The 20,943-nt window shown below is 41.2% G+C and overlaps 3 protein-coding genes across 5 annotated transcripts; all 3 read left to right on the forward strand.

The window, feature by feature from the left end:
• Positions 1–331: 331 nt before the first annotated feature.
• On the forward strand, positions 332–3,551 carry LOC104000734 (peroxiredoxin-2E-2, chloroplastic). Of its 2 annotated transcripts, none has more exons than XM_065172608.1 (2): positions 332–1,144; positions 2,821–3,551. In XM_065172608.1, the coding sequence occupies exon 1, from the start codon at positions 418–420 to the stop codon at positions 1,108–1,110; it is 693 nt and encodes a 230-aa protein (XP_065028680.1). In that variant the 5' UTR covers positions 332–417; the 3' UTR covers positions 1,111–1,144; positions 2,821–3,551. The 2 variants fall into 2 exon arrangements, with proteins under 2 accessions (XP_065028680.1, XP_009421123.1); XM_009422848.3 differs by lacking the exon at positions 2,821–3,551 and adding an exon at positions 1,918–2,096 and having other exon boundaries at positions 333–1,144.
• A 5,636-nt stretch (positions 3,552–9,187) lies between these two features.
• LOC104000733 (glucomannan 4-beta-mannosyltransferase 9) lies at positions 9,188–14,205 on the forward strand. The gene is made up of 9 exons (XM_009422847.3): positions 9,188–9,922; positions 10,023–10,121; positions 10,648–10,900; positions 12,137–12,247; positions 12,332–12,468; positions 12,611–12,724; positions 12,822–13,021; positions 13,110–13,304; positions 13,476–14,205. The coding sequence occupies exons 1-9, from the start codon at positions 9,593–9,595 to the stop codon at positions 13,636–13,638; spliced, it is 1,602 nt and encodes a 533-aa protein (XP_009421122.2). The 5' UTR covers positions 9,188–9,592; the 3' UTR covers positions 13,639–14,205.
• A 694-nt stretch (positions 14,206–14,899) lies between these two features.
• On the forward strand, positions 14,900–20,825 carry LOC135582896 (peptidyl-prolyl cis-trans isomerase CYP21-4-like). Of its 2 annotated transcripts, none has more exons than XM_065169909.1 (8): positions 14,900–15,106; positions 16,157–16,317; positions 16,498–16,537; positions 16,809–16,859; positions 17,063–17,148; positions 19,171–19,308; positions 19,432–19,582; positions 20,420–20,825. In XM_065169909.1, the coding sequence occupies exons 2-8, from the start codon at positions 16,166–16,168 to the stop codon at positions 20,504–20,506; spliced, it is 705 nt and encodes a 234-aa protein (XP_065025981.1). In that variant the 5' UTR covers positions 14,900–15,106; positions 16,157–16,165; the 3' UTR covers positions 20,507–20,825. The 2 variants fall into 2 exon arrangements, with proteins under 2 accessions (XP_065025981.1, XP_065025982.1); XM_065169910.1 differs by having other exon boundaries at positions 14,921–15,106; positions 16,135–16,317.
• The last annotated feature ends 118 nt before the right edge of the window (positions 20,826–20,943 follow it).

The raw sequence follows: 20,943 nt of genomic DNA on the forward strand, positions 1-20,943 counted from the left end.
CACATCAAATAAATAAATAATATGCGTTCTTAGAGGAGTTTCGGATGAAAGAGCACGCCCGCATCCGATCCATCCAACCATTGAAGCTCCGAAGAGACGGGGAGACAACGCCGTTCCCTGCCGTCCAAGCAATGAGCAAAGCGAAACAGAAGAGACAATAAAAATTGTACACTTACACCGCCGAGGCTTACCCTTCTCCCATACCATGAGAGTCCGGGGTCCACTGGAGGTCCTGACAGAACTCAAATGGCTTCAGCAGTATTTGTCGGGTAGATCGGGAAAACGAAATATCAACGTTCCCTTTCCCTGATATAATCCGGCCACATTGTGTGTATCGAACCATATATCCCCTCGGTCTCGTCCACGCCACCCGCTCAAACCCCCAAAGATCAGGTAGACCAGATAGGGAGGAGAAAGATGGCAACTTCCGTCGCCGCAAAGCTCGTCGCCCCCGTCTCGCTATCCTCCTCCGTCGTCCGGCTCGTCCCGGCCGTCGCCGCCGCCGCTCGCATCCCCCGCCTCCATTCCCCAGCTGTCGCCCCCCTCCGCCTCCGCGCTCGCCGTCCCGCTACCTACCCCCGCTTCTTCGCTTCATCTGTTTCCGCCCCCGCCACGTCGGCAACCATCTCCATTGGCGACAAGCTCCCCGACGCCACCCTTTCCTACTTCGGCGCTGATGGGGAACTCAAGACCGTCACCGTGTCCGAACTCACCAAGGGCAAGAAGGCCGTCCTCTTCGCGGTTCCCGGGGCCTTCACCCCGACGTGCTCCCAGAAGCATCTCCCCGGGTTCGTGGAGAAGGCAGGTGAGTTGCGCGCCAAGGGCGTGGATACCATAGCTTGCATCTCCGTCAACGACGCCTTCGTGATGCGGGCATGGAAGGAGGACCTCAAGATCGGGGACGAGGTACTGCTGCTCGCCGACGGGAACGGGGAGTTCACCAAGGCCCTCGGTGTGGAGCTCGACCTGCGAGACAAGCCCGTAGGACTGGGCGTCCGGTCCCGGCGCTACGCGATGCTGGCGGACGATGGGGTCGTCAAAGTTCTCAACTTGGAGGAGGGTGGCGCCTTCACCTTCAGCAGCGCCGACGACATGCTTAAGGCCCTTTAATGCCTTTCCTAACTCATCTTGCCGTCTCCACCAGGTTTGCAGTCTACTTTTTGTTTCTTAGCGCTCTCTTCCATACAATGAATTTGGAGATTTGACATCTCACTACGTCTCTTTGTAATCTGTTCCGGTCTCGTATTACGAAATAATGGAGTCTTATCGCCGTTAACGCCTTTCTGTATTATTTTATTGCAAGTTCCCGAGTTTTTGGACAGCACATGATGCACGCATGTTGTGCAACTGTGAATGGTGTGGCCGGAGATGTGTTTGTTGAAATGCCGGACTAGAAAATCTAAGTAGTGAACATGGAAGTCTGGTGGCAACACTAAAAAAGACACCACGTGATGCACGCATATTGTGTCGCTAGAATGGTGTGGCAGAAGAAGTGTTTGTTGGAATGCCAGACTAGAAATTCCATGGGTGAAAAGTCTGGTGAGAATACTTGAGACATAGGTCATTCAATGTAGGAAACATATCTTAGGAGTGTTTGCAGCATTATATTACAAGCATCTGTGCACAACTTTATTCCTTAGCCATCTCAGATTAATTTTAGGAAAGTCTGCTAGTTTTGGTGACATAATTTATTTATTTCCCTGCTATATTTTTTGTCATATGCATTCTTGTCAATGTGGTATGATCATCAGTCTTTCATATCATGACTGTTTAAGGTTGCTAGGAGATCATAGAGTCAATGTTTGTCCAGGATAGTTATTTGATTTCTCAAAGTTAAAGAACTAGAAATATATGCCTGATATATTGGCAAGAGTTTTCATTTCTGAAAGTAATATGGATTTAAATTGCTTGAAACAGGGCTTCCACTTGAGACAAAGCAAAGCATAACAGAGACACTGCCAACAATTTTTATCTTCTTACATATGATTGACAATGTCCACAAATTGACAGCTTCACTTTTTGGTTGTGGGTGCTAAATCATCCATCAAGGAAGGAATATGTTAAATACCCTTTATAAAACTATTCTTGATGTGTCATTCTAGTAGCAAATTCAACCTAATTGCACATCAAATGCCTTCCAATTTCCAAAATGATATCCTAGGAATCGGCTAGCTGTGCTGTCTTTTACCTTTTTCTATTTTGCAGCTAAGCTCATATTATTTATTTATCTAGAGCATGTATGTTTTTTAATACTGTCTTATTGTCAAATCTCCTTTTGTTGATTTTAATTAGATCTCCATAGTTGGAGTATCAATAGACTTCATAAATCTTCAGGACTTATACTAAATCTCTTCTGGATATCTTCGTATTCTCATTTTGAATATTCTCATTAAGGATATAATCTTTTGCGGAGCTTAGTGACAGTAAAACTTTCATATAGTCGATCCCAAATAATTAAGATGTTGCAGTTTATTATTTTTGTTATTGTTGCTATAGAGAGTACTTTAAACCGTAAAATCACATCAGGGAAGACCAGTATTTTGCTATGGTAGAAACTGCTTTGGCAACCAGTATTTGTTTTTCTACAAGAGATTTGTTTTAAGAATCAGTGATGCATCAACCTTGCAGTACAAAACCTCATAGTAGTTGTCAATTTCTTGTTAAAAGGCAATTGAAAACCCAAAAAATAAACATGTTAACATGTGAATCAGGGAAAATTTTATAGGTACACTTTTGCTCTCAAGTTGCAAAATAATAGTTACCCTTCTGATGTTAATGAACTTCAACGAAAATGCATTTCTTTTTACAATTTCCTTTCAGGATTCAGAAAGAAGGTTGAATGAGTTTGTGACCGGCCGGCCCAAAGTGTGATAACATTTTATTACAATGCACTATTTGGATACATGGTGATTGATGTTAATAGTTTGTTCATTTATGCTACTGATAACTAATACGACATTGATCTTTCTGATGATTCATATGGTGACTCTTCGTTGGTTCTCCCATCGCTTCTACAGAAATGAGAAATCAGATCACGTTAATCTGTTGTACTCGATTAGGTCGGACTAGTACTGGATCCAATTGAGCTAACTGCAACACGTACAACAGGAATGGAATGGGTCGGGCTGAGATGAGATAGCGAGGACCTAAATGGATGGCCTCAACCGTACTTGATCCAGTAGCGAGTTGAGATGGGTCTGTTTAGCCCAAGTACACCTTTGTTGGGTCAATGGGTTGGGTTAAGGTCAAATACTCGGAGATGACTGCGTACGGAAAAAGCTGCAAAGCCTCGTTTCGCGAAGATGCGTTAGCCGAAGGAACCATGGCTTTCTTGGGAAGGCATCAGAAACTATGGTTGCACGCGGAGTGAGTGGTCTGAGATATCAGACAAGACGACTCTTCTCCATCAGAGTTTTCCTGTAGCTGCAGGGGTAAGGTGAAAGTGTTGGCTTGAAGGAGAATCAATTGAGATGGTGAATTATTCCTCTGGCTGTTGCATGTGCAGTCATAGTGAACACTTGTGCTGCTGCGGCTGGGTCTCGCTGTAAGAACTTGTATCTTTATTTAGGCCATGGTCATGGATTTCGAAGCTGAGATAGCTTCAAGGATCCAACAACTCATAGGACAGCCTCAAGTCGATCTTAAGGACGGTCCAGAAATCGCTTCGCCGTGAAGGTTCATCATTAGCGGGAAGGCCTAAACTGGAGTCGACGGCTACAAGCCAGTTATGCTCTACTGCAGCTAAAGGCGCACAGGGTCCCACAGAGTAAGTTTCGCACATGTGGCCTCGTGGGCTCTGGGTTGGCACCACCGGTGGTGGTGTTGGCGTATCAGAGGGACACAAGTCAGTGACAGCTTTCGTACGCCGGAAGTCATGGCGAGTTGCTACGTGTTCAGAGACGCCCGTGCCTCATTATTCATAGGCCAGTCGACATAAAAAGCTTTTAACCCATCTGGCCGCTTGTTCTATACGATACTGGCAATCTCCACTTTCACGTGGTAGCAGTCGGACTTCTTCCTGCCACGGAGAGCGAGTCCACCACAAACTCACGCCTCCGGCCATCTTTATTAATTGACTTCCATCTAAAATCATGCGTTAACATTAACAAACTTGTCCGATCGAGCCCATTTAATCTTCCTTGCTTTATCCATTTAGCTATAGGAAGCACATTTGCTCAGATTAAGAAAAAGGAACGGGTTCATTAATTTTTATTTCCTCTTTAAGTCGGCTCGTCCATTGACTCACCTAATACGGGTACGATCTTTAGAACATTAGTAAAGCTCGATTAGCCAAAAGGCACCATGAAGATGACAAGGTCGGTGTTGAATTCGTCGCCAATATGGAACGGGTCTTCGTCTCAGTGATGCTGTCAATGCCTGCTGCTGCCTTCTCCTCAGCTTCACCGCTTCTCTTTCTTCGACAATGTCCTTTTCTTTTATCTTTTGGGTCATTGGTTGAGAAGGATGAACCAACAAAGAGTAGACAAGCAAGGTTTACTAAAAGCACATCCTAACAGTCCCAATGATTAGATATTTGACCTTGATATTGAATATTTATATGAACTATATATATATATATGTGTATATATATACACACACACACAAACTCTTGAAGTGGCTCCTACAATTGAAAGGTATTTGCAACCTAAACGGCACTCAACTCCATAATCCACACAAGGAGCCTACAAAAGATGAAGCCACCACAAGATCAAGGATTGGGCAGCTTAATGCGTCAGTGACAGAGATATAATACCCTCTAATTCTGTTGATTAGTCAATACAAAACCTTCATCTGTGAATTTTTTGTGCTGTGCCTCTATTATTATTCGGACGACACGAAATGTAAACACCCGCTGCGTACTCTAAAATGTTTTCTATGGAAGAAAGGTTCTACACAGATTTCCACATGAGGACGCATGGTTTGGTTCTTCCGTCTCTCATTATTGTATCTGCTTTGAGAATCGGAATGTGCTCTCTGATATCTGCATTCATTATTACTTTCTATCTGTGCACTCTGTTCGAACGAGTCTTCGCCTCATGTCGGTTGTAAATGGAGGAGGAAGAAGAAGAAGAAGGAGAAGAAAACTAATCATGCAGAAATTTCATTTCCCAATCCATTGACAGACTTGAATACCATGTTGATCATCTGGAATACAGCGATAGACCACCAAAATGATGAAAGCCACGTACCAACTCCAAGCCACTGAGCTACTCAATCAGGCAAACTTTTTCCACCATGTCTGCGGCCTGCTTTCTTCTACCAAAACCCAATAATGTATCTTCTTAGCTTCTAGTTCATGATGCTACTCTCCTGCTCGGAAGGAGAAATGGATGGCATACCCACTGAATTGACATCACAACCAATATGAGACCGGCGGTATACGTCTAGCCTGGCTGTAGGACTCTCTGCAGCTGCTGCTTGAAAGCTTATGTGATGTTTACTCTCTTTAATACTCGGTTGTTTTGTCCCGATTCCATCGTGCCCACAATTTAGTTAGAAGAAGCACCCCTACAGGAACACCTTGTCGGTATGAAGCTTTGGCAAGTTGCTGGATTGAGAAGCCATATTTAGCCTGCGGCAAGAGGAATATACCACCATCACGTATAATATAGTGTGCTTCTAAGGCCTCTCTGCTTTGATGAAAGCTACAGTGTTGTTAGTAATTAACATGAGATGATCAAACAATATATCTCTGCGTGGATTCAGTTCTTATATGCACCACACACATACAATACAATCTTCAGGATATGTTCCTCCCTACCGAATTCAGCACAGATCACTCTCTATTATAATTATTGATCGAGATGCACTCAATCATCAAGTCGGCTCCAAGAAGAACTCAGTTGTTAGGAGATTCACGTCCTAATAAAAACATAAATCCAAAGATGCAACAGCATCAAAATTTGTTTGTTTTATGCGCATGATGAGCATCATGGGCCATGATGCCTTTTGTTCCACAGAAGCCTTTTCTTTTCATTGTTTTCTCTTTTTTTAGTGCTACTTCGAACATATAAACAGCAAACATTTTAATTTTACTCATAAATAATTTTCCACTTGAAATTAGATTGCTGGGTTCATGTACTAATGTTGTCAAAACTTGCAGATTCTTGTATTGGAATACTCCATCGCAACTCATGATGATAACATCATCAAAGCGATATGCTTGTGTCTTCTTTTCCACCTTTCCCCCCCATTATTTTACCATCAAAATGGCATGCATCAAAATCCAGTAGATTAGTCTTCTTCCGGTAGCCTTTAGCTAAAGTGAGTTGCTGAACTAAAAGTAAAGACAGCTAATTCTTTGTCGACATAAAAATGGTGCCTACATCTCTCTTTCTCTGATGCATCTCTTTTCCCCTCCTACCAAATGCTGCAACTTGGTCCACTTGTTGCGGGTGAAAGGTCATGTTCATTCAGACTATTAGTATATGAGTAAGATATCTTTTCCTCTTCTTTTTTCTTTTTTCTGGGAGATAGCAAAGAGAAATATTTTAGTTAGATAAATAAATATGTATTCACAATGTATTAGTATTTATATCATGTGCAAACTTTCTTATGAGTTTAGGAATAAGGTCTGAAACACCAACAAGAAAGCTATTATTTGACTGAGTAATTAGGTACACACTTTATTCTTTTATGTGTTCTTTCCTGTTCTTATCATTATTAATGGCTCGAGTTATTATCGCTGATGACATATATGATTCATGCAATATTTATGTCTACATCAAATTTGTATTCATATCAAAACGAAGATACAATTTCTTGTCAGCCTAAAATACTATACATTCTCACATTTGCTGGCCGAAATCAATGATAAAGACATTACTAATCAAATCTGCGACCTTCGGGGATAGGCACAGACAGCAGGGGTTCCCACCACCCCTTATAAACCTTAAGCGAAGCTAATCATATTATGTCACACCATATGGAGAATCCTTAGTTCTCTTTATATGCTACATCATGTCACGTCCTGTAAATATATTTCTAAGATCAAAACTAAGCCCACCACGACATATAAGTTTTGAACGCTCTGATCATTTCTTGGTTGAGTCTGCGTGGCTCAGGTGCTCCTCCTCAGTGTAATCTTGTCGGTGTATACAGCATTGCTACAAGCTAAAACCTTCAAGCTGTCGTTTTAGTCGTCGTCCTCCATTTGAGACCGCACCGAACGTCATGTTTCCCTAAGCAAAAAAATAAGCGGCGGCGTGTTCTTCATGGAGATGCTAACAACACGCACCCTCAGCTAGCTTCAAATCTACTGAGCGTGACGATGTGGAGCCGCTTGCAGAATCGAATCTCGCATAGAAAAAGGTACACCAGCACAGAAATGGACAAAGGAAACAAAGGAGACCTCTTCGGGCTCTTCTTTCATTGGCTTAACAGCAAGCAATGTGATCGATAAACGAATTTGGATCCCGTGGAATTAATTCTGTGAGCACAAGGAAGCTAAGAAATCCGAAGGAAGTGTAGATGGGAGATGTGACGCCACGCAAGTGAATTCTTGATGCCTCGAGCGGCTTCTCCTACCTACTAAACTGTCGGCAATCCTTGAGAATTGCACTAGAATATGCTCTCCAGCACCACCTTAATTACTAGGTGGGTGCAATTAGGCTGTTGCTTCGACCTTGCATTACACCTTGAACAGCGTCTTCGTACCCAAGAAAATTACAGGAACCTCAAAGGCATTGCATATAAGGGAAAAAATGGGTTAATTAATATAATATTAAGGTCCTGAAACGTGCCTGTTAGATAAAATAAATGGTCTACTTGTACAAAACCAAGAATACAGGATTATAAATCGACCACAAATGAGATATAAAATAATTATACCTAAAGTAGGTTCAACCTTCACCGGCGCTTTATCATATAATAAGTGTTAAGTTGCTTTACAGACTCCTGTAACATATTCAAGTGTACCAAGTTTGAGATTGCATGCCCACTCTCTTTAAGAAGAAGAAGAAGAAGAAGAAGAAGAAGAAGAAGCTGGTCCATGTTATGCGCCTCAATCTATGAATTGAGATCTCTTGGACCTCATGAAGGAGATGTCTATAAGGATAGAAGTAACTTTTGACTCCAATGAGACCTTGATTCTCTACTCTCTACTTAGATGAAGCATATTCTCTTTATGAAATAATCTGGCAGCTGGAACCTCTTTCTGTTTACTTCTTCTCTCTCTTCTAAGATATAAAATATGAATTGATGTGGTAATCACCCAATCTTCAATGCCACTAGAAAAGAAATGATCTCCCAATCAGTGACAATTACGCCCCACCGACAACATGCGCGGCCAAAACTACGTTCCGTTCTTCGCATGTATCCACCTTCTGTTACCGCGCACGCAAAGATGGTGTTGGATGCATGTGGGTGGCGGAGTCCGGTCGTAATCGTCAGACTACAATCTATTTCTTTGCCATGTCCATTTGTTATTGTGTCTCAGGTGGTGTTGTGACTGCAATTTTCAGTGTACCGATTTGTTTGGATCAAACAACTACAAATCTTACTGTTTGTACGTTAGCTAAATTCTCTGTCAAAGCTTGTGCTCCGTATAGTGTGTGTGTGTGTATTTGCCTTTTGTTTGGAAGGGAATGCATGTGTACTTTTGATGCACTTGTTGTATAAACATGACTAGATTATTCTCTGTCTATACGCTAAGATCGATTGAGATGTTTCACTTCTCAATGTAAGCATACTTAAATTAATGAGTTGAGTAGATGAGAGGCACATATATAAACCTTGTGCTTACTCTACAAAAGAAAGAGTTTGCTGGAAACTTTTGATGCTATGGACTGCCCGTCGCTTTTATTTGTTTTTGCAGATGTATTGATGTGGACTGTCCATCGTCATTAGTTGGATTGTATTTCATAGATCAAAATTTACGTAAAATGATAAATATGTAAGTTTATAATTGAAAGTAATTTGAAATGACAGCATGATTCAATCGTAGTTTTTGCTATCAGCAGTGAAAAGTGTTTGTATATATGACAAATGGTGCTGTTAACTGATAGAAAGGATGGGAGTGTCTCAGTATGAGAGGTTCTAAGAAGCAAGAAGGGGATGTGCTGCACCGGTCGGTCTACGGTCCTATTTCTTGTTTGTTCTTCCTTCCACGGTTCATATATTAAACTACAATAAAAAACCATGGACGTGTCCTTTCTCTCCTTTCCTTTCATTGGAGGGGTTTATTTAAGGCTCGTGCTCGCGACCCTTGCGTCTCTGCCTGCTCGTCTCTCCCTCCTCTGCATCCTGTCCTTTTTCTTGCCGACTACCGTCACATTACTAGGGGAGGAGGAAAAGAGACGTGAGCAGGGCTAAGCGCACTGTGAAGGACGCCCAATTCCGACAATATAAGACCAGCGGCGTGGTTCACCTTCGGCTTACCGCTCTCGATCTCTCGCTGTCGTCCTGGTTCCCGTGGATCTAACTAGGAGGAGAAGGGCTCTGCTCTTGTTTCTATTCCTCTGTTATTTCCAAGTCCGTTTCGAAGTAGTGCTGCGCCAAGCACCGACAGTCCGCATTTCCTCTGTTCTTTCTTTCCGTCTCTGCTCTCCACCGCTTTGTAGGAGAGCGAAGGAAAGAAGAGAAGTAGAAAGGAATGGATAGGCTTTCGTCGACGGCCCTTCTCCCGGAGGCGTTCCAGGGGACGAGGGACGACATTACGCAGCAGATGGGGATCGTGTGGGAGCAGATCAGGACGCCGGTGGTCGTCCCCCTGCTCCGGCTCTCTGTGTTCTTGTGCCTGGTCATGTCCGTCATGCTCTTCGTGGAGAAGGTGTACATGGCCGTCGTCATCGTCCTCGTCAAGCTCTTCCGGTGGCGGCCCGAGACGCGCTACAAATGTGAGCCTATGGGGGACGATCCCGAGCTCGGCAATGCCGGTTACCCCATGGTCCTCATCCAAATCCCCATGTACAACGAAAAAGAGGTGTCCTTTGTTTCCTTTTTGGTTGCCAGTTTCAGCATCTCGATCCGTTCCTCCCCCCTCTCCACAACGTACATGCATTAACTGTAATCGACTTTTACAGGTCTACCAGCTCTCCATTGGAGCTGCATGCGGTCTTTCATGGCCATCGGATCGTATCATAATCCAAGTGCTCGACGACTCCACAGATCCAGCAATCAAGGTAGCTACTCTTCACTGCATCGAACCAACACAGGAGACTTAATTTTGAGATAGTAGTTGATCTAAAGCGTAAATCCTCCATCTTATTCTCTCAAAATTTCCATCTATATGTTCATATATGTAGCTATCAGTTAACATCAGTAATTACTACATAAAATGCTCCATGTGATACTTCCTCAGAGCATTAATTTCGTCCGGAAAGATTCGTCGACCCTTTTCTTATCAGTAAATAAGAACAATGTTTCCAGGCTCATTTTCACGGAAACAATAGCAAAACAACAACTTCACATCCTACTCTCTGCCCTGTACATTCTCACAGTTCCTCTCATTTCTCTACTGCAGCAGTAGTATCTTCAACAGGGCCCTCTGTGACAAATAAGCTCATCCTGAATCCATTTCATCAGTGTATTTTGTGTGATCATCTGACTTATTGTCGGTCCAGATTTTACGATACATAATTGCATGGCACCTAAAGTTTGGCAATGACATCTTACATCAAACATGGACGGTGGCGGTGTGCATGGCAGGAACTGGTCCAGATAGAGTGCCAGCGGTGGGCGAGCAAAGGGGTGAACATCAAATACGAGATCAGGGACAACAGGAACGGCTACAAGGCCGGGGCGCTCAAGGAGGGGATGAAGCACAGCTACGTGAAGCACTGCGACTACGTGGCCATCTTCGACGCCGACTTCCAGCCCGAGCCCGACTTCCTCTGGCGCACCATCCCCTTCCTCGAGCACAACCCCCGGATCGGCCTCGTCCAAGGACGCTGGAAATTTGGTAATCTTCTTCTCTCTTCTGCAACTCCACTCCAGTGAAACATCTGCTGCTGCTTCACTCCGAGCAGTCAAAATCTCTATTAGTGAGAGAGGAGAATCATATATCACATCGTTCAAATGATACGAGTAACGGGCCTCGATTCAATCATGGGGAGTAAGTTAGGTTGGAGGAAGAAAGAGTGTCGGTGGTCGTTCTTTATTAGATTTTCTCTATCTAACGTATCTTTCTGCCTGGATTTACCTACCATCCCATTCTCCCTTTAGAATCCAATGCCCTTCTCAGACGCCTTCCTCTAAACGTTCGTCTGAAGGTTTTCTTTGGGTCATCCTTTTCTATATTGTTTTGCCTTAGTATAATAATAGATCTCGTTAAGACCTTTCACCTGCCTTGACTCCTAAAAGCAATAGCAGTTACTCAGCATACTTCACCATATTTATTTTACCTGTAAAAACTATTTTTATTTCTCTTCGAAGAAAAACATAATAATATTTTAACGTATATTGAGACTTGTGGACCTCCTGAAACTGGTTGACAATTGAAGAGGCCCACCAATAATAGTTATAGCGACAAATGTACCACCGTAGGGAAGCCCTACGCATCAGTAGAACATGAGACCCACGTAGTCGGTAAAGGTTCGTTGTTTGAACTCCATCTTGATCGAGACGGATCAGCCACACCACACCATTATTGATGTCTAACCTATGATTGCCTTGCAAATGACCATGGTTGGGTCTGAGTCGCATCCGATTGGCTCCTACGGTGTCAATTCGCAAATGAAATTGCTAAATATATTTGCAGTGCTATGTATATAATTTTCTCATTTTCGTAGACCACCATATCACCCTTTGCTGAGAACTCATAAAAATTCCTGAAATAAAATACTCAAATATATAATTTAAATGTGCTTTCATACATTTAGACCAAGAAAGTGACATGTCTACTTTTGGGCCACGTGTTCGTGTGGATCCCATCACCTGTGTCAGTAAGTGGTTTCCATGTCACCCATGAATCTTTGCGTGTGGCTGTGGCCACATTCCAAATATTTGGAACAAGGAAAATGGTCCCATGTTTTGAGCTTGGTATAAATGTACTGTTATACTGTAAGGCTATACAGAAGAGTAATATCTTCTGTAGCAATTGACTTTACTTGTCGGTCACACGTTATACTGCAGAATAGTCTTGAATGGATCGGAGTCCGTTGATTCTTCTAACCAAACCTTACAATACGCAACGCAGTGAACTCGAATGACTGTTTGATGACGAGGATGCAGGAGATGTCTCTGGATTACCATTTCACTGTGGAGCAGGAAGTGGGTTCCTCCACCTACGCCTTCTTCGGCTTCAACGGTGAGCTCTTCGTACATCGATTACTGGGAAAGGCTACCTTTTATCTCAATGTTAAGCACATTGTTGACTCGGTTCTCTTCACAGGGACTGCCGGCGTGTGGCGGATTAACGCTCTCAATGAAGCCGGAGGTTGGAAGGACCGCACCACGGTAGAAGACATGGATTTGGCTGTTCGAGCGAGCCTCAAGGGCTGGAAATTCATATTCCTTGGAGATCTCAGAGTACGTATTTGTTGTTATGATCATCTGAGTATAATATTAGAGCTATATACAGATATCTGCTGTTAAACCTGATGTTGCTTTATCGAGTTGGGGGTCTTCTCATCAGTTCATTTCATGATTTCTATTGAATCCCTGAGTTCAGGTTAAAAGTGAGCTGCCGAGTACTCTTACGGCCTACCGCTATCAGCAACATAGATGGTCTTGCGGACCGGCAAACTTGTTTAGGAAAATGGTGCTGGAGATTGCCAAGAACAAGGTCGGTTCCCTTTTCATTATGTCAGGTGATTGAAGAAAAGACAGAGTCACCTTTCTATGAATTCTGATCAGTTTATATACCTTCTTTGATGATACAGAAAGTAACACTGTGGACGAAAGTTCATGTGATCTACAGCTTCTTCTTCGTTCGGAAGATCGTCGCTCACATCGTGACCTTCATATTTTACTGCGTCGTGATCCCTGCAACTGTTCTGGTCCCCGAAGTACAAGTACCAAAGTGGGGTTTAGTCTACATTCCCTCCATAATAACACTTCTGAATGCTGTCGGAACACCGAGGTACGGAATGGACTCAAACTTCTCTTCTGCGTTCTCCCCGAGATTCATGGTTAGACGTCAAGGAAACTCTGCTGAATTCGATGCACAGGTCTCTTCACTTGCTAGTGTTCTGGATCCTTTTCGAGAACGTCATGTCTCTCCACAGAACAAAAGCCACCTTCATCGGCCTCTTGGAAGCAGGGAGAGTGAATGAATGGGTGGTCACTGAGAAGCTGGGGGACGGCATGAAGACCAAAGCGGGTGCCAAAGCAGCTAAGATACCAAGAATCAGGATCGGTGAGAGGTAAATCCATAATTCTGTGTCATCTATCAGCCAACTCTCTTAGATGAACCTGCAGCACCGAAATCACAAAAAGCTAATTTTTTATCATCAAATCACGCACAAAAAAAACACCAAAATTTAAGTGCAGCCCATATCTATTGCATTAAAGTTTACCTTCGTCATCAAAACCAGGTTACATCTGCTGGAGCTCTTGACTGGAGCTTACCTCGTCTTCTGTGGGTGCTATGATTTGGCCTTTGGGAAGAACTATTACTACCTCTACCTCTTCTTCCAAGCAGTTGCTTTCTTCATCGTTGGGTTTGGTTACGTTGGCACCTTCGTTCCACATCCTTAATGGTCATAGTTTGCTATACCAGCGAACACCTTGCGGTATACATTGTGGCACAGATGTATCTTTTACCTGGATTGCATAGATAAGCTTTTGAGCAGCCATGGAGGTCAATAAATAAACCTCAATTCATTAGCCATGCAAGGCAGATTTCAGCCTGATAGGATCCCCCCGTGTGCATATTATGTTGAGCAATATAAGTATCATGGTCTACACAAATATGATAGATAGGAATGATTCAGTCTCCCCACAACAGCTGCGACTGCAGTAGTAGTGAGTGAATTTATCATGTCTGGAGTCAAACACCGGTAGAAGTATTATGATCATTGGACAAGCCGACAATCTTTTGTTGCATGTGTTATATCCAGAAGAAGAAGAAGAAGAAGAAGAAACAAAATTGTAGCCACAATTTGTTAGGTTTCAAATACTGAAGTCTTTTTTTGCGGTCATCATGATATGCAGACACTAAAGCCATTCAGTTTCTTGCAAGATCTAAGTTCTTTGTGCAGTTGTGTTTGTAAAATGAAATGCTTCTACAATGAGAATGAGGAATCCCATGTGTGCTTTGCTTTCCGTTGAGCAGCTAAATATATACTGCTGAAGCAGCACACTGATGCTTTGTGTTGTTCTGTTCTTAACATCATAACAATTGCGAGATCCAAACAGTGTAGAGCAAAGCTGGTATACCGATAAAGAGAAGGGGCAACCATAGTCGGACTCGCCCTCGTTAACAGGCTGCTCCGCTCTCACAGTAACGTCACATCTCTGCTTTCAGTCTTCTCGGTGGTGGGGCGGGAGGTGTTTCGGATTACTTGGTTCTGTTTCGTCTTCTTCCCGTGGCGATCATTGAACGAGTCGTCAGGCATTGGGGTGCTAAAGCACATTCTCAAAGTAGACGATGGAAGACGAAAGATGTGACAGACTGGCCGATCGCGATGAAAGAGAAGTGATGGGATGTGGTGCAGCAGGACTTCGCAGATGCGTCGCTTGGCGGCACTGATGGCAGAACCCGGGCGGAGACGGCAGGTTCGCTATTTCTCCCCCTCCTCGCTCGGGGACGCACCCAACCCCAACTTGAGCCGACAGATAACAGTGGAAACCATGTGAGTAAAAGCAGACCTCTTTTGGGCCGGTTTAGGATCCAAGAACACACACTGGGCCGGAAATCATCAACCCGTGTTCGTTCAAAGAGGGACCACCATGTCACGTGCGATTGCACGACCCGCATCGGTGTCACTTACGATTGCACGACGCATATCGGTCCATCACCTCTCCCGCTGGCGATGGATGAATCTTCTTCGTCTGACGGTCTTCTACCAACCGCGTTGGACGCCGTAGGAAGCAAACCGAATCCTCTTTCCTTCCGCTCCCTTTCACCCTCCTTTAAATCTGTCTCTCTCTCTCTTTCTCGTTCGATCCCCGCACCGGAATAGGAAGGGCAAAGGAACGAGGCGAGGAACAGCCGCTCTACCTTGTGAGTCCCCCTTTCGTCTCTTGCGCTGCACGGTGTTCTTCTCTCTCAATTTCTTCGACCTGCCAATCCCTAATTCTGTTCGCTGTATTATATTCATAAGATCTGCATGCTTACCCGCCTTTATTAACGAATCGATGAAGCGATTAAGTTCTTCTTGAAAGATGATCTTGAGGGTTTGCTTCTCCTGATCTTTGCGTCCAGTTCTCCACTGTACCCCTTGCTATTAGCGAACCGATGAAGCGATCTAAAATCTTCTTGATTTAATTTGCTGAAAGAAAGTAGTCGGGGCAGTGCTGCTTGTCGTCAAGAATTTATTTGCTTGTTACTCGTTTGAACACGACAAGAATCGATGTAATCACCAAATTTTTACTGTCCAATCAAGAAGCAATTTATCGAGGGTTTCTTTTTAATCGATGTGGAACTGATCGCTTAGAATAAGAAGAAACAAGACGAAGTGAATCTTTGTAGTTTGTTAGATATTATATCATCTTATATATAACTATTCGAGCAAAAAATTGCCAAGTGATGGAAGGGGAAAGGATAGCGAGTAAGGTTCAGGAAACTTGTTTCTTGACTAATTATTGCTTTTCTGATATTTGTTTCCGTCAAGGATAAGGGGGAGGATTCAGAGAATTTGTTTCTAGACTAATTGTTACTATCTTGATATTTATTATAGTCACGCATCAGCTTGCATGTCCTCAATCGTGACCAACATGTACTGATAGTTATTACATGATGATCATCATAAATACACATCCATATTTGTGTGGTTTTAGTTACTTGGAATTTCAAGTAGTGGGTTCATTTGACACCTTGTATAAGACTATTTTGTGCTATGTCATATAAACAGAAGGGTAGTTTTGCACTTTTGAGGTAGTTGTATATTCAATTCTTTGATCAAAATTAACATTAAGCGAAGCAAAAGTCTACAGAGATAGGTTCTTTAGTTACTTATTTATAAGCTTGCTTAGACTCATATGAACCTTATGTAAATTAGTGATAATTTGTCCTTGATTGTTCAAAGACAGCTTTTGTCTTTATTTTTTGCAGAAGCATCTCATGGCTAAAATCAAACCACAAGCATTACTACTACAGAGTAAAAAGAAGAAGGGACCAACTCGAATCAATCCTAGTACTGTCATTACTTGCAACATCATTGTTATATTGATTGTATTGTCCCTATATGCTACGTACAGAAACTGGTTTAACAGGTTAGCCTCTTTAGCTGCAATTTGTTTCATGCACATGTATATGCTCTTGCTACTGCAATTGATTTATTAATTTTTTTCATTGTGAGTTCAAAATTACAGAAAGTTTTATCAGTCTGCAACATAATATTCTGTTAGTAACTGTTTGTAAAGTATTCTTAATGTTGATCAATTTTATTGAAGGTCAAGCAATCAATTAGGGAACGGCTTGGAAAATTTTGAGGTATATAACTGAGATTTCACATTTCTTTAACTCGTTCATGAACTCATTACTCTCTTTAACTCTTTGGAAGTACTTAGCTTTCTTGAATCTTTCTAGCTTGCTGCAGTTAGTTTACTATTTACATCTGTTAACTTCATGACGAGACTATTCTGTTGAATCTCCATGTTAAGTTCTTACCTGAACCTTAACTATCTGGCTATCTGTAGTTCACCATTAGTTTTTGATATGATATTAGTGAAGTCTGATTGATTTTTTTCTCTTTTTGTTGAAGCATTCAGTAACATCTGGACAATCAACAGGAACTCATCTTCCTAGCTATGCTGTAAGTTTCTTCATCTGTGTGATGTCTTGTCAATTTGTTATTGAATTTATTTTTTATATCTAGTCGAAATTATTTTTTTATTAACGCTTGTGCATTGCATATTGACTTTCATCAAGTTTGAAGATTACATCTTTGGATATATTTTCAGTGAAGTATTTCCTGTATTCTTGAATTAGTTCTAAATCATTGTTATTTTTTAATAGATTTTCAATACTGCAAAGGGTTCAATAACTATTGAGCTCTACAAGGATGCTTCTCGTGATGTGGTGAATAAGTTTGTGAATTTATGGTAAGCACTTTTGATGATTCTGCAGGTTATATATTTTTTTTCTTTGGTTCATGAAAGTAGTGGAGAATTAACTACCATCTTTGCCTGCATTAGATCAGACAACATTCCACATAGAAAGCTATATTAATGCAAAGATTCTAGAAGTGAGAATCTGAGATATTGAAAAGAAGATCACGGTGCTTCAGAAAGAAAGAATAGAGTTTAGGAGGAAAAAAGATGTATAATACAAATGTCTGAGAAGCAAGGACAAGGTTTAGAAGGAAAAGAAGAGGAAATTGAACAGGGAAAGAAAAAAGTACAAGCCTATTTATTGATATCATGTATAGGGACATTCTTTGCTTCTTTTAGTGATATAGTTTTGCGCTCTCTGTTATAAAATAGTTGTCACTAGATTTGAATAGCTGTCCAAAAGTGGCTTTGGCAACTGATCAAACTGGCATGGTACCGGCACATAGGCAGTATACCAACTTCGACCACCCAATACAGTTGAAGAAAAAAAAGTTAAATATTAACTGGTAGCAACCCACACAGTCCAGTGCTAGTCCTTGGTCGAAACAATAAGTACCAGTCGGGTATGTATTGACCGACCGGTATTTAAAACCTTGTTATGAACTAAGAAAAGTTTACACTTTGTATTGTCATAATGGATATTATGTTAATCCATTGATTGTATTTAGCTGCAATAGTACAATTAGTATTGCATTTTTTAAGGGCCAAGAAGTTTTAGTATTATAAATGTAAAAATTTACTGTTGATAGTAAGACACTATTATTTAAGTTCATAAATGATACACATGTATACAAGTGAATAAAAGGATGTCAAGTATTGTTGGGTCTAACAGCCATCTTATTCTTCATAGCATATAGCACTAGTAGTTGCATCACACCTACCCACCCAATTCCCTTACAAAAAAAGAATTGAAAGAAAACAGAACGTTGCTCGGTTGAAACTGAGAACGAGAAAGTTCCATTACAGGCTTCTTCTTTGTTTACCGTGCATATAGATTCATGATACCATAAGTTAAATGACCAAGAAATAACATTTTAGGATTAGCAGGAATATCAAATTGAGCATTGGTGAATTTATTTATCTTGACCCCTCCTGAATATATACAAATTTGACTTAGAATTTCTTTTGTCTTCTGTAACAGAGAACCATAGTAGATTTTTATTTGTGAAATAGTCTACAAGGAGGTGGAAATGGTTTCTAATGGCTGCCACATGATTGGCAAGCAAGTGCAATTTTGTGGGTGGATAACATGGCATGAAGGATTGGGTTATCAAGAAGTGGGCTATCAAGAAGAGAAGAGAGACAAGGTCGTGTTTGGTGCTATAGATCATAGTTATCCAAATCGAACTGGGAAGCGACCCTGTCAAGTCTTGGATCACTAGGTTACTCATTGAATTGGTGGGTCAACTGGCCAGACCGAATGTTTAATTATTATTTTTAAGTATTAAATAAATTAAAATTATAAAAATCAAAATTTTAAGAATTAATAAAAATATATATAATGATAATATCAACCAATATTATAAACATAAATATTGGTGGTGATTACACTAAATTAAATCAGTTTTAATTTATTTCTCACATCAACTCTAATTTATTATTGACGTAAATGCCCTCTTAAACAAATAATAAAAAAAATGTGAGTTAAGGCATTTAAGTAATCTTTCGTTATATTACAAAACTGGATCAGTTCATGTGACCCGGTAAGTTCATGCAGGTTATCCAAAAATCGGGCAAGTCAATCAGTTCATGCTAGTTTTTCAACACATCCGATCCAATAATTGAATCAGACCAGTTAATGGTCCAATCCCCGATTTTTCTGGTCCGAACACCCAGTTCGATCTGGAACTGGTAACTATGCTCTAGATTGTATGCAGAACATCGTTGTTGTAAACACTGAAAATATACATCTTTGTTGTATGTTTGTACTCCTACGTTTTGGTGCTTGATTAGTTTGCTCATCTCACTCTGTCCTTGCATCTCATCCTCATGAAGAATCTAATCTTTGTTCAGTCAGAAGGGATATTTTAAAGGGATGCTTTTCAACCATGTCATTAAAAATTTTGTAATTCAAGGAGGGCATTCACAAAAACTTGAAGGTGCAGGAGACTGGATACTGAAAGGAAAAGCCCACAGTCAGCTTGCTACAAGGTTATTTAGCCTTCAACTTTTGATAAAAGGGACACCTTTTCTTCTTACACAATGTTATTATATTGTGCTTTTTTTTTTGCCAAAATTTGCTTCTATTTGAAACTTCTGGTCATGTATGTGCAGCCCAAAGCATGAGGCTTTTATGCTTGGAACCTTAAAGCCTAATAAGGACAGCAAAGAATTTGAGCTTTTTATAACAACAGCACCGATTCCTGACCTAAGTGATAAACTTATCATCTTCGGACGGGTCATCAAGGGGGAGGATGTTGTCCAGGTAGTTAACTTGGTCCCCTTTGTTTTTCACTATTCCGGTGATTTATGTCTAAACACATTTTGTTTTGGTCACTTTAGTTTAGTTAGTTATTTTTTATTTATATTCGTAATTTAACAAAAGCAGGACATTGGCTTGATGCAAAGCGATGCACTGGGTTGCACAAATGGATTCACAAAACTAAGAAGCTATGAAACTCAGTTCAGTTCGATTAGAGGTTTAAGAACTAATTATGGTGGCAAATGGGATAACTTTCATATGAATTCAGCTCGAGACTCAAACAAACGTGGCCAGGCATATATAATCTAGGGAACCTACACTAACGTGTATATTATCATCATAACGTATGATATTCCTAAGGATGTATAACATATGTAAAAATCATATACTTCACCCAAGTGTCAGAATGGCCAGCCAGTAACAAAAACTAGTAAGGAACAGGAAGGTAAAAACAACAATGTTGTGGTGTGTGAATGCTGGTAACCCCTCAAGCTTAAAACAGTCTTTGTTATCATTTTTTTTTTTTCAATGCATTCGACCCTGTTATGTGCAGTTGCATCTTGTACATTCCTCTGGCCAGAAATGCATTTTATGCCCCCTTTATGTCTAGTGGTATTAATATTTAGCTTTTGCTTGCATTGCCTCTCGACTAGCACGTTCAGCATGAAGCTGACAAACTTTTGCATGGGCTTATGTTTACGATGATACGGAAAGAAAGTTCCAATAAAGGGCTAAACTTTTGTGCTTCTGTCAGGTTTAGGAAATTGAAGTTGGAAATTTTATTATTACAGGCTTTTGCTTGGGCTCATGTATTTTCTTTTTCTGGAATTACTTCCCTAGGAAATTGAGGAAGTTGACACTGATGAACATTATCGACCCAAATCACCTGTGGGGATTGTAGACATTGCATTGAAGCAGGAAGCTTGAGTAAATATAGGTGTGTTTCTCTTATGGCTCCACTCAAAACGAGTGTTCAGGTATGCGAGCCCCAAATGTGTTTCTCAGAGAATTTTGGCAACAACTTTAGTCAAATATGTGGGTCGAATCAAGATTGAGTTGTAGTAATCCTTACAGTTGATGCTATCAGTTGCTGTTTTGAATTCGAAGGGTTTTAAAGACAAAGATACGTGTTAACTTTTATAGAATGTATCAGTTGACTGATTCATTCTCCGTTTTGGGGCTGTATATTGAAGAAATTTTGTCGTTTATGCATCAAGAACATAGGAGGATGTGAATCTTCTGCTTATCATGGCCGTGGCCTGCATATTCATTGAATTTAATGAATTTTTTATGTGGGTCATCTTGATCCCGAGTTATTTTTTATTTGGGTAAATATAGAGAGTTTAATGAATTTTTGATTTTTT

The sequence above is a fragment of the Musa acuminata genome, chromosome BXJ3-10 (genome assembly GCF_036884655.1).
Source record: "Musa acuminata AAA Group cultivar baxijiao chromosome BXJ3-10, Cavendish_Baxijiao_AAA, whole genome shotgun sequence".
NCBI classification, from domain to species: domain Eukaryota; kingdom Viridiplantae; phylum Streptophyta; class Magnoliopsida; order Zingiberales; family Musaceae; genus Musa; species Musa acuminata.

Coding starts and splice junctions, on each gene's coding strand:
- LOC104000734 (XM_065172608.1), top strand. CDS start 418: ATGGCAACTTCCGTCGCCGCAAAGCTCGTCGCCCCCGTCTCGCTATCC.
- LOC135582896 (XM_065169909.1), top strand. CDS start 16,166: ATGGCTAAAATCAAACCACAAGCATTACTACTACAGAGTAAAAAGAAG. Junction 16,318..16,497: donor TACAGAAACTGGTTTAACAG/GTTAGCCTCTTT, acceptor ATTTTATTGAAG/GTCAAGCAATCAATTAGGGA. Junction 19,583..20,419: donor AGGGGGAGGATGTTGTCCAG/GTAGTTAACTTG, acceptor TTACTTCCCTAG/GAAATTGAGGAAGTTGACAC.
- LOC104000733 (XM_009422847.3), top strand. CDS start 9,593: ATGGATAGGCTTTCGTCGACGGCCCTTCTCCCGGAGGCGTTCCAGGGG. Junction 12,469..12,610: donor TATTCCTTGGAGATCTCAGA/GTACGTATTTGT, acceptor CCCTGAGTTCAG/GTTAAAAGTGAGCTGCCGAG. Junction 13,305..13,475: donor AGAATCAGGATCGGTGAGAG/GTAAATCCATAA, acceptor CATCAAAACCAG/GTTACATCTGCTGGAGCTCT.